This window comes from Hermetia illucens, chromosome 3 (assembly GCF_905115235.1).
Source record: "Hermetia illucens chromosome 3, iHerIll2.2.curated.20191125, whole genome shotgun sequence".
Classification (NCBI taxonomy): domain Eukaryota; kingdom Metazoa; phylum Arthropoda; class Insecta; order Diptera; family Stratiomyidae; genus Hermetia; species Hermetia illucens.
The window spans coordinates 36,054,977-36,067,467 of record NC_051851.1 but is presented as its reverse complement, the minus strand read 5'-3'; the positions used below and the strand labels follow the sequence as shown (position 1 = coordinate 36,067,467).

Below are 12,491 nucleotides of genomic sequence, written 5' to 3'. Positions count from 1 at the left end.
GAATATTTAAATATAGTGATTAATTTCCACTGTTAACTTAACCCACTGAGATAGTGGCTCCCCAATGAACAAATACTATCTGAGTCATCAATTAACAGCTTGTTGTTACAAAAAACGTAATTACACTTCGAATACGGTGTGACTTTCTCGAAAGAAGGAGCCACATAATTAAATATATAAGTAAATAAATAGTAGAACATTTTTAAGGTTTTGTGTAAATCAAAACTTGATTGAAATTAGTTCGATGCTCATCTGCCTGCCTTTCCGTCTATCTGTTTGTCACTACGTATTTACCTGAAAACGGCTAAATTAGTACATTTTGAAATTGGTCTAATTTCTGATATGGAATGCAATATGGGGAAACCCCCAGTTAACTAAACTAACTAACTAATATGGGGAAATGAAACCACCATAAACTGAGCCACATTTCATTTTTAAAACCTAAGCGATCTAAGTTACGAAATCATGGTGGTGCAGAGATGGATAGGTTATGTATGTAATATTACAAAAGTGATGTCACCTTAAAGTGTGATATCACATTACCACCACCGGGCGCGCTTTAATATCCCAACATCACAATATCATCATATGACCACCCAGTAGGGGAGTGATGAAGATATTACTTTTGTGATAAGTAATATTGTAATGTCCGTGACGGCGTGATATCGCATTACTAAGCATCATCGAGTAATACTGTAATTTATCGTTCTCCCCAGTATAAGAAACGGTGGCGGTTTTCGAGTGCTAATGCCGACTCTCGCTTACGAATTAGTTAGTGTTATGATTATCTGTTGTCTTGACTGGCTTTGGCCTGCGAAAATGATTTCGAGTTTATGTGTAGATAACTTTTATTACACAAATTTAGGCTACTGCTCGCAAGAGTCATGATTTATTGTCTTTTGTCTGTGAATAGTAATATGTGATGTTGGTGATTAACATCATATTTACAATTAGGATAATGAAAGGCGATATTTGTACTTACTCACTTTTCGCAAAAGTGATGTGATATCAATTTTCAGTCCAATTTCGTTTAAAAAATCCATTAGGATTTGATTTGGAGCTAGCTTACTTTAAACCATAATAGAATTCATTTGTCTCACGGGAGTGTTTGAGGGATGATTTTGTTGCCCATTGAACTCGTCCATGTTCTTGCTCACAAAGAAATATAGTAGTAATAGTAATGCAGCTTTACTAATTTCCGTTTTTCAGTTTCAAATTTTCTTTCGAGATCTTGGTTTCACAAAATAATGCTTGGTGTTACATTTTGTGACACAAGCAGTGTTTTCCAGATATATTATCGTCATCATCGATTAAGTTTCGGAGATGTTGCTTCCTATTGGTGAAAAAGAATAAACACCAAATTGAAAACCGAAAGCTCGACGCTTCAGGCATGAGAAATTTTATGTATTTCTTGTGTAGGTATATTTGAATGCAGAAATATACTACGTAGTCCGTAATGTATATGCATGCGGTTGTAGGCTACCAACAGAGCCTATTTCAGCTTACACAACTTGTTTCGCTTGAAACGTCTCATAGGGTCAAAATTCTTACTGTACAAGACTGATCTTGCCAGTCCTTATGTATTCCTCAGATACCTGAATTCTTAGCAAGAAAAATTGGCCGCGTTCGAGAGAAAAATCCTCCGAAGAATTTTTGTGATATTCATGTTTATTAATGCTTTGGTTAGCAGTAAATTTACACAGGAAAGATAACTTTGAGCTACTGTAACTTTGTGACTTTTAGTGCAAGTTTGACCAAGGGGGGGTTTCTGATCAATTTCCCAAAAATATTATTATTAACTTACTCTGAGTAGATATCGGTATGAAGGGTATTTTGAAGCCTGGACGCCACATCGGACAGCTTCATGGGTTTTTTTTCAGATTTTTCGGCTGGTTTCTGAGAATGCGTCCGTGAAAGAAATGATCACTTTATAGTCGCCGCACTCAACAAATGTCGCGACCATTGTGCGATATAACTGCAGATGATCTGTCCTGTAGTCCTGGTGTTAATATCAGCGGGCGTGCTCTTATAAATGTTCTTCTTTCAGGTATCCATCCAAATTCCTTGCCAATTATAATTCCCACCGGTATCTCAGCATTACTAGAATCCCTGAGGAACCAAAGTGTAAAATGGTTCCAGTTTAGATCCGTCAGTATAATACAAATTGCATTTCCAATTTGTGTTATTAAATGCAATAATATGCGGGAAATTGCATCGGTGAACATGAAATATAATTTTATAAAACCGTAAACAATAATTATTCTGATGAATACGTACTGAATAATGAAGCTGTGTATATGCTCTATTGACTAACTTCCAAGCAAAAAAAGTCCAATCATTATTATAGTAAAAGTTATTTCCGATTAATAGATGTGTGGTTCCTATGCACTAAGCATTTTGTATTTTACAACTGAAAGCATTTTGAAGTTAATTTAATTGGCAACTTTGTGCATCATTTGAGGTTGCATAATGCTCCTAATTGTCCATTTAATCAAGTTAGCTTGTGCTCAGACAAATCCAAAACTTTCTGATGTATTTTTGGTGGTTATAATCAATCTATCTATTATATAAATACGAAAGATGGTATTTCATAGGTTTTCTTTTGTGCTGATTTGTGTACATATTCTACATTTCATTAGAAATTATTAGCAATCATATCCCTTCCTCAGCGTAGCTGATTCCTGAAGTTAGCGTTCAACTTTTACTCACAACTTTTTATACTTTTACATTTACAATTTTTACAACTTTTATTTTGCCAATTGGCTACAGAAACGCCGTATACATGGCCCGCCCATAAAAAGAAGCTTTGCAGGCTATACTCCGCAATATAAATTGTTATCAGCCCATTTTGGCAGAAAGTCAGTCAACCTTGGGTGCTTTTTAAGGCTTTGTGTAAAGCAAAACCTTATTAAAATCGATGCACCGTCTGTCACACGCACTTTCCTCGGCTAAACCAATTTGAACGAAATTTGGCATTTGATTTCTTCTTCTTTAGCCTTTGCCCCGTTCATAAGCGGGATCGGCTCGTCGTGATCGGTTTCGCCATTTGGCTCTATCGAATGCTTAATCTGGGTGAAATCTCGAGGCTTTTAAATCCCCATCTAGCGTATCATAGGGGGACAGCGAATCAATGCCTGACGATTGGCAACGAGGCATTATCTTTCTGATACATAAAAAGGAAGATATCACATAGTGCAGCAATTATAGAGGTATCACGTTGCTGAGTACCATCTATAAAATATTCTCCGCTATCTTGCTAGGCCGGATAGCCCCTTACGCCCAGAATATCATTGGCCCATACCAACGAGGCTTCACTCCAGGCAAATCAGTGAAACAGCAACAGATCAGATTTTCTCTCTGCGGCAAGCGATGGAAAAACTGTTGAAATATGGACAACAATTGCACCATCTATTCATCGACTTTAAAGCCGCCTATGATAGCGAGGGTAAAACTGTACACGGCCATGAGAGAATTCGGTATCCCGACGAAACTGATAAGACTGACTAGGCTGACCCTGACGAATGTGCGAGGCCAGATAAAAGCAGCAGGATCACTCTCAAGACCATTCGACATCAACAACGGTCTACGACAAAGGGATGCTCTATCATGCGTCCTCTTTAACCTGGCCCTCGAGAAAGTGATCCGTGATGCTGATTTAAATGCAAGAGGTACGCTCCTCTTTAAGTCCAACCAACTACTAGCCTATGCTGACGATATCGACATCATGGGAAGAACCGCCCGAGACGTACAAACTGCCTTCATCCAGATCGAGCAGGCGGCGCGAGATCATGGGCTGCACATCAATGAAGGCAAGACAAAGTATATGGTGGCAACGTCAGCACCGAAAACCAACAAATCAACAACATCGAACCGCACTGCTCAAACGGGAAGAATAATCCTCCTAATCCTCCCTAAAAGTTCCACCAAGGTGGAAAAATTATTGCCCATGTCCGTGTTTAGTCTTTTTTTCGGAGGGGAATTTTCCAAATGTGAAAATTCCGTAGGAATCTAGCATCCTAACGTCGTTCATTTCCTTCAAAATATTGGCGTTGTCCAACGAAAAATGGTGTCCCTGCTCTAATATCAACCGCGGACCTTATGTGTAGATTATTCTAATTTTTAGCGGATTTGACCTTGACCTTGCCGCAATCTGGGCAGGGAATCTTATAAATGCTGCTTTTTTCCGTACACTCTTTTTTGTCCTTGAAGGATTGTAACCAGGTCCTAAGTATGTATCGTCTATTGGTCGAGGTGATCCGGAGTCCACGTTTATGTAGCCGCCTTTTAATGTTCTGCGTCCGACCCGAGTAGGTTAATGTTATCCATTGCCTAGGTTGTGTGTTCACCTCCTGGAAGAGTGTTGAAAGTTGCTTTCTTGAGGCCTGGCGTAGTTTCTTTTTGATTACAAGCCAAGCCAATAAAAAGGAAAAATATCTTCCAAACCAATTTTTCATTCCTTAATCTGCCATCTCTACATTCTCGTTATTTCATCGCTAGCTTGTTCCTCCTGTTTTATCTCTAAAATTAGAGTTATGGGTGCGTTATAAATTTCTGGAAAGTGAAAGGCAGCTTATTCTCGCTTTTTTGGTTAGCACCCAACTATTAAAAAAGTAGAAAGGAAGGTGGCTAACAATTTCATCCAGGGCAGAGGCAACTCATCAGATGCTGCTTCACCTCTACCCTGGGAGCAGCGTGACCGAAAGTAGCAATAGATGGAAATCGCTCCTTTTTTTAAAGTTGAGTTGAAAACAAGATAATAGTCAATAATAATTTTTTCTCTTACTTCTAAGGAGCTGCTTTATCGATTGGCATATTACTTGTAAACTTTAGTTAAATTAGTTATGGTCTCCAATGCTTGTAAAGTCGATGTAGAATTTAAGTGCACATAATCGCACATAGCTTCTTTTTTTTACAAATAAATTTTATTTCGCAAATAAGCACTTATTTCGGGAGTTATTTACTCCCTTCGTCAGTGCTCAGCTACGTATAGAGTAAGAGCCAGGGGACCCCAGACCTATGTCATAGTATAAAACTTAAAAGTTTATCTGTGGAGAGTTCTCACGGATATACGAACAATTGCGTACTATAGAGTTTGAGTCATAGGGAGCTTCAGGTCCGCGGGGTCTTAGACTAGTAGCTAAATAAGATTTGCTTGTAAAATAAAATTTACTTGTAAAAAAGGAGAACCTATGTGTTTAAGTTCTGAATGAAAGAGAAACTCTTATTCCTGCCAGGCAGTCCAGATCTATTGCAGTAACCTAATTGAAAAGTTATTACACAATTTGCTTAAATATACTCCCTTTCTTACAACGAAGATATTAAAGCGCTTCCGTTTTCCGAAACAATATGAAAAGGTGTAAATAGAGCTGAAGAGAACGTGCAAAAATAATGTAATTTTTCTTTATTAGTTAGTTTGTAAATGACTTGTTAAACACAATTATTTGTTTATTTTTGAATGATCAATTGAAGAAGAATTCAAATTTGAAGTCTAAGTAAGACTTCGACGACGGTAACGCGTGAACGTGGATGACGCACTGTGCCTCACGTACAAATTCCCAAGAGTAGCAATTTGTAAATTTATTCACTTACTTTAAGTCTTTCCTAAAGGTAATCACTACTAATAGATTTCAGTTAGAATCAGATGGAATTCAGTCGTTTTAAAGCATTTACTTCACACTTTGTTCGGTCAGTTATAAATATATCAATGATCAATGTGTGGTTTGTTACACTTACTATAATGATACAAAGATACACCCAAGAGGCTTACTATAGATTTACCTTCGCTTGTTCTAAGCTGATATCTATTCAGATTTAATCATTCGTTGCAAGTAATAAACCCAACAACAAGAGCCAAGAAAACTTACGCATCTGAACAACTGTTACTATCTTATGTTTTTGCTAGACCGCGCCGTGTGCAGCATACCCGCCGTACAGTTATGGTATTGCATTGAGAAGCCCTAGAAATTTGAAACCGGCAACAACAACGAAATGTATATATATCTATTCGAGGAAAATAGGAAAAAACCAAACCACCAGTGTTGGGATAGTCCAACTTTATCTATTTCTCGTTCTTTTCAAATAGACAATAACACCTTTTTGATTCTCTACATATTCAGAGAAAAACAACAATTTTGAGAAGTGTCCAGATATCACAAGATAAATTTCTTATCAGATTCTCGAGATCTCGGAAAGACACCGTATATTACCTTCATTCCCTGCTTCTCGTTAATCCAAATCATACTTATTCCATTCGTGTTGAGATAATTAAGTTAGAAGGTTTTAGCGAAGATTTTTCCATATTCGTAGTTGTCATGTTGTATTTAGTATCGTCCGTAGCATGGATATTTTTCGCGGTAATCATATATAATCCGGAAACCGGCATTCGCGCGTTTTAAGAAGTTTATAATCAAATTATTGTGAAAGTGTTTTGAAGCTTAACTTTCGAATGAATGTAATTGTATAGTTTTATGATATTGTTTTGTTCTTAGACAAAAATATGCAATCACTTCTACGACCGATACGAAATTTACTTTTGCCACATTCGAGGCAATTATGGGGTGATGTGGAAAACGCTAACGCTATTATCCAAGTATTGCAAACCCTTTTAAAAGTAGCCGAAATGAATGGTACCAGTTTGAATGTAAATGGCGAACAACTCCCACTCAAGTTCAGTAAAAGCGGTAATGATAGTAGTCAGGAAACGCCACTCAACATACCAACAACTAAAGTACCACAAGCAGGTGTTCGTAAAAGCGCAAATGAAGAAGAAAGAAATGAAAGCGAGATTGATATGAGTGATAATGAAGCCGGTGAATTGAACTTGGTTGGCACGGATGAAGGGTACGAAGCCGATGCTGAAGTTTTGGTGCTTTCTGATTCGAGTCTAGATGAGAGGGATATTTTCCGAAGATACAACCCATCATCAAAGTATCGGGCCCATATCGTTAATGAAGGATTGTGCAACCTCGTAGTTGAAGTTTTAATGGAACTCACTTCTCAATGCATTAGGAAGCCAGAGAACTGGGTGACTAGCTTGACACAATTGGTGAAGCAATTATCTGCGGTGAGAGATTCGCTAGGAGGGACCTTATTTTTAATAAAAGGATTTTCCAAGATATTGTCTGAAAATGACTTTCGATTAAAAGGTATTCTCAGATTCTCCATATATGTGTAGCTTTATATATCAGTTTCATTTAAACAGATCTACAACTATCAATTTTGGACTTGATCTCCGATCTACGAGATCCGGATTGTCTTGCAGCTTATTTGAATATTTTAGCAACTGAAAATCCGCCTGTTGACATTCTTTTGCAACATATGGCTGCTATTTGTAATCATAATTTCAAAGTTACTCCTTACGCTGCCATCAAATTTCCTCTGCCCAATGGTAAGTTATTAGATATAATCAAAACAGAATATAAATTATAAAATTTATTAAAAATATTTGTTAATTCGCTTATTACAAACTTTCATTTAAATATATTTACTCTATTGCTCGCTAGACGCATCTGTTTCATATCTTGGAGAAGATGCTGCATTAGAAAATATTAAACAAATCCGAAATCTACATGAAATCCACGAAGTCGATTCACTGTTCACAAGATCTCCTTGTTTCCTACCTATTTCGAACGGTAATATAAAGCCATTCTCAGAAGAAGGTTTCACAGTATCAACTTGGATTCAAATCGATCGACATTCAGACAGTTCGCGGCATCCAAAACATTGCGAAGAGGTTTATTATAGTATTCGTTTTAATAATATATATGCAATGTCTAAATCCATCTTTTCAGACTCATATACTCTCATTCGGAACGCAACAGCTCATTATAAGTTTATACGTGAACGAACATTCCAATTTAATTGTTGAATTTCATCATCCCACTTCCGATATCTCTAGCAAACATAGTCCAACAGATGCAAAATCGCTAACACCTAGCTCCTCGTCATCTAAAGAATTAAAAACAAACAAAGGATCACTTTGTAAACTGCGACGTAGTCGTAAACTCGAATCGTCGGAGAATCCTACGATAGGAAACAATTCAGTAAATAACCGGCAACGTCGAAGTGAGGGATCTGCATTCAAGCATGTGTTACAAACAACGAAACACGCACTTTTCAGAAGCTTGAGTGGTTTTAGTCTGTTACAAAATGCACCCGGGCACATTTTGCATGGTGCTCGCATAGAATTGGATTCTATTCCACTGAAAGAAGATAAGTGGACTCATTTATGCGTAACAGTCCAAAAACAAGGAAAAGCGTTGGATCTTACATTAATACTGGATGGAACAGTATCCTTCCCCTTCGAACTACCTTGGAGTCCGCAAAGTGGTTCTATAAAAATAAACTTTGAAATGATCACTATTGGCGAAATGTATCCAATAGATATGAATCAATTGTGTAGTGATCATGAGTATATAAATTATAGTCTCTCAAATCTTTTGGTTTTCAAGAAATGTCTGAACAGAGGCATTTTGGCAAATTTGACTGCTTTGGGACCGGACTGCAATAATTTAATTTATTGCCAAGTGAGATTTCTCTTTAATTTTCTGTCTTTCATAATAATAGTTTCTTTACCCTACCAAATTAGGCTGGAAATAGTATCCCCAATTACGGACTTCTTGATTACCACATGTATGCAAATCTTGAACTCCATCCGCTACAGGATTCTTTGAAATTTCTACGATATAATTTGATTTTAATGTATTCGGTTCATGAACCAAATTATTTATTGTGGTATTCTCACGATGAAACCGGACCGAATATATTAGGTAAGAAATTATCAACTGCGTAAGTTATATAGGAGTGGGTAAAAACAATATAATTTCAGGCAAACGACAAGATGTCATATTGTACACAAAAATGGTTCCAACGAAAATACCTTCCTTACAAAATGCAACCTATATTTGTGGAGGTCTTTCTTGCCTATTGATACTCTTTGCCAAGGTAAGTAGAGCCTAGAAGTAATCAATAGTTTGTTTTAGATTTAGATTTGTTTGGATAAAACTGTATAATATTCACAAAGCAACACGAGTCTATACAGCTACTTCATTATACAAGTCTATACATCAGATAATCCTATGTTATTTCTGAATTTCATGTAAAACGAGACTCTATTTAAAATCATCACAATGTTTGCTTGATTACCTTCAGTATCACACTCAATCTACTCGAAATCGACTGAACTTATTATCACGAAATTTAGTCGGACTGGTAGTCTGTAAAATTCTTCTTGATTTGAGTCTCGGAGGAGTTTTGTTCAAATCTGAAGCAGCTTGAGGTGTCTGGTTTGTTTATACATAGTTTTTATGCCCACTGCAATATATTAAATACATACAAACTTATATATCTAAGTCGTCAATTCGTGTATTCTGTATTCTTAGCTTTTGTTTTCGTTTTCATTCACCAACAGTCGAATCTGTTTTGTCAAGATTTAGTCAAGTGGAGATATCGACAACTTTTTGGTCCTATCGAGTTACTTTACATCTTGCATTTGATCTGATACTAACAAAGCTTTAATATCGACTAGAATTTGCTTACTATATAATTTAGGGACAATTTGGTGAACATAGGCATTTCCTGCTCCAAATATCTGAATTCCTACCTATTAAATTCTTCACAAAGTAATTTTGCTAAATTATTAAACTAAAGCATAACTTTCTTTCATAACGGGTTGATTGTGAAGTATTGCGAATTTAGCGATAGTTAACTTTAAATCACTTTTGTCGATTACTGTACCTAGGCAACTCGGTGATGTCTGACCAAAAGAATAATTGATGCAGCTACACTATTTCCAGTTGACTTGAACACATGAAATTGATCACGCTCTCTCCTTGTTGCCGAGTCAATTTTACAGAGGATAATGGCAGTAATATGATCGAAGTAGTTCTCCTAACCTAATCGAAGCAGTTCAGTCGCGAAGTCGACTGTCCTGGGGTCCTGGAGGTGTTTTGTGGGTACCTACCGAATTGAGCCTCCCGTGACTAGCACAGTAGCACTAGTTTATGATGAACGCGCAGTATGCAGTAAATTCCATTTTCACTTGTTTGAATATTAAGGCACATATTATGTATTCCGTGTCCGGATGGCTGGTAAGAGCGCTGGGCTGTCGTAGCGGAAGGTCGCGGTTCAAATCTCACTGTTGGCAGAGGGATTTGTAATCGTGATTGAATGTCGGATATCAGTCGACTCAGCTGTGAATGAGTCAAATCAGTGTAATAATCTCGTTCGAGATCAATGCTTACCACTTTGCCTCCTACAGTGTACTCTAGTGTACCGTTACAATCTTGAATAAAGTGCTCTAACACACTTCAATACCCTGATCCAATATGGATTGTTACGCCAACGATTATTTCCGAGTTATCACAATCTCGGCAGATGCCGGATTTTACCTAATACTAGCACTAAGTGCCAAGCATTTAGGCTTGGGCGAACCTACCTACTTAAAAACTAAAGGGGCGCTGGTGGTGGTGGCCGGTGGTAGCTCAGTGGGAGAAGCCGTCGAGTACTCCCGCAACATCGAACACGTATTCAGAATGGTGTACTTCTGCACGGTTTGAACCAGACTGTGCGAAAGTCCCAGAACATCAAGGGAAGCCATAAGGGATTTAGGTACAATACCTGTAGCTGACAATATTATGGGAACTACAACCACCCGCGCGAGACGCCAAATTTCTTTGATTTCCCGAGCCAATGGCTCACAGTTCACCTTCTCCACGTATTTCCGTTCAATGTTGCTATTATGGGGAATAGCAACATCAATAATATACGCGGAGCGACCCGTCTTGTCAACTAACAGTACGAACAGAACAGAACTATCAAGTACTGGTTGCGGCTCATATCGGTAAACCGAACATGTTCCCGTGCTCAGCCCATGCTTGTATGCAAGGTTTTGATGGATAACCAGCATTATGCCTGGTGATGTATTGCACTGGTGCCATAACAGTACAACCAGAAATGAGATGGTCCAACATCATTCTGCACTGCTCGTTCTCCACCCGTTCCGTCATGATGAGCTTTTTATAAGTTCGGGTGGCGACCACGCCGTCCTGAATGGCGCACATGAACCTCTCCTTCTCCGCAAAGAGCTCCCCAGCACACACTCATCTGTTTGATAAATGCAAATCGACAAATGGCTGCCAAAGACAATTCACGTGTTTACCGTGCATTGCCTTCGACTTCCATTCATCGATCCGCTCTTGGTCGAACTTCACTCCACTCAGAGCATTGAAAGATCGATCCTTCAAGTTAAGTGGAGTCAGCCCACAGTCTGCCTTACAGACAGCCGCATGCAAGGGACTCGCTTGCTCTTTGCTGTAAAAACAAGCGCGCAGCGAGGCGACTTGGCGATGATGTTGTGCCGCCACGTCAACCACGCCTCTACCTCCGATGTCACGAGACAGGTTCATCCGCTCCAAAGCAGAGTTTGGATGATGCATTCGGAATCTGGACATAGTTGTCCGTATCCGCCGGTGGATTTTTTCCAGATTGGTCTTCATCCACGGCAATATTCCGAATGCATAAGCCAGTGAAGAGATAGCGAATACATTCAACACGCTTATTTTATTCTTCCCCGAAGATGCGATTTCAGCACCAACTTTACACGTCCCCGTAATTCGGTCAGCAGAGAATCCTTCAGATCACCAACTCGAGTTTGGGTTCCTTGCAGAATTCCCAGGTACTTGTAGAAGTCTGTCTCGGTCATAGCTTCGATGTGGAGGTCACCATTCCTATGTCCGGCATGCGGCACGTGATGACCTTTTCGGATGGCTTGTATTCGACACTTGTCTAATCCAAACTCCATCCGAATACCACGGCTGAACATTTCTACTATTCGCAACAGACTTCTAAGATGGTCATTAGTACCAGCATACAGCTTGATGTCGTCTAAGTACATCAAGTGTGTCAGTTCGCACTTAGCACGTAGGCTATACTTCATTGTAAAACCATGCCCGAGGCCAGACAAGGGGACGCCCTATCATGCGTCCTCTTTAATCTAGCCCTCGAAAAAGTGATCCGTGATGCTGAGGTAAGTGCAAAAGGTACGATCCTCTTTAAGTCCACCCAACTACTGGCCTATGCTGATGATATCAACATCATGGGAAGAACGACCCGAGACGTACAAACTGCCTTCATCCAGATCGAGCAGGCGGCGCGAGATCTTGAGCTGCACATTAATGAAGGCAAAACAAAATATATGGTGGCAACGTCAGCACCGAAAACCAACCAACCAACAACATCAAATCACACTGGTCAAACGGGAAGAATAAAGATAGGGGACTATAACTTTGAGACCGTTGATAATTTCTCCTATCTAGGGTCGAAAATCACAACCGATAACAGCTACGACGAAGAAATCCGCGCACGGTTGTTGTCAGCCAACAGAGCCTATTTCAGCTTACAAAGACTGTTCCGCTCGAAACTTGTCATAGGGTCAAAGCTCTTACTGTACAAGACAATGATCTTGTCAGTCCTCATGTATTCCTCGGAGACTT

The 12,491-nt window shown here is 38.9% G+C and overlaps 1 protein-coding gene across 3 annotated transcripts in view; it reads left to right on the top strand.

Moving 5' to 3' along the window:
* The window catches only part of LOC119650892 (lysosomal-trafficking regulator), a 38,677-nt gene that overhangs the window by 16,103 nt on the left and 10,083 nt on the right, over positions 1–12,491 (top strand). For all 3 annotated transcript variants that reach the window (XM_038054069.1, XM_038054070.1, XM_038054071.1), the window contains 6 exons: positions 6,489–7,145; positions 7,202–7,387; positions 7,503–7,732; positions 7,791–8,525; positions 8,588–8,768; positions 8,828–8,943. In XM_038054069.1, coding sequence (XP_037909997.1) covers positions 6,489–7,145; positions 7,202–7,387; positions 7,503–7,732; positions 7,791–8,525; positions 8,588–8,768; positions 8,828–8,943 — 2,105 coding nt within the window. The remainder of the gene's footprint in view (positions 1–6,488; positions 7,146–7,201; positions 7,388–7,502; positions 7,733–7,790; positions 8,526–8,587; positions 8,769–8,827; positions 8,944–12,491) is intronic.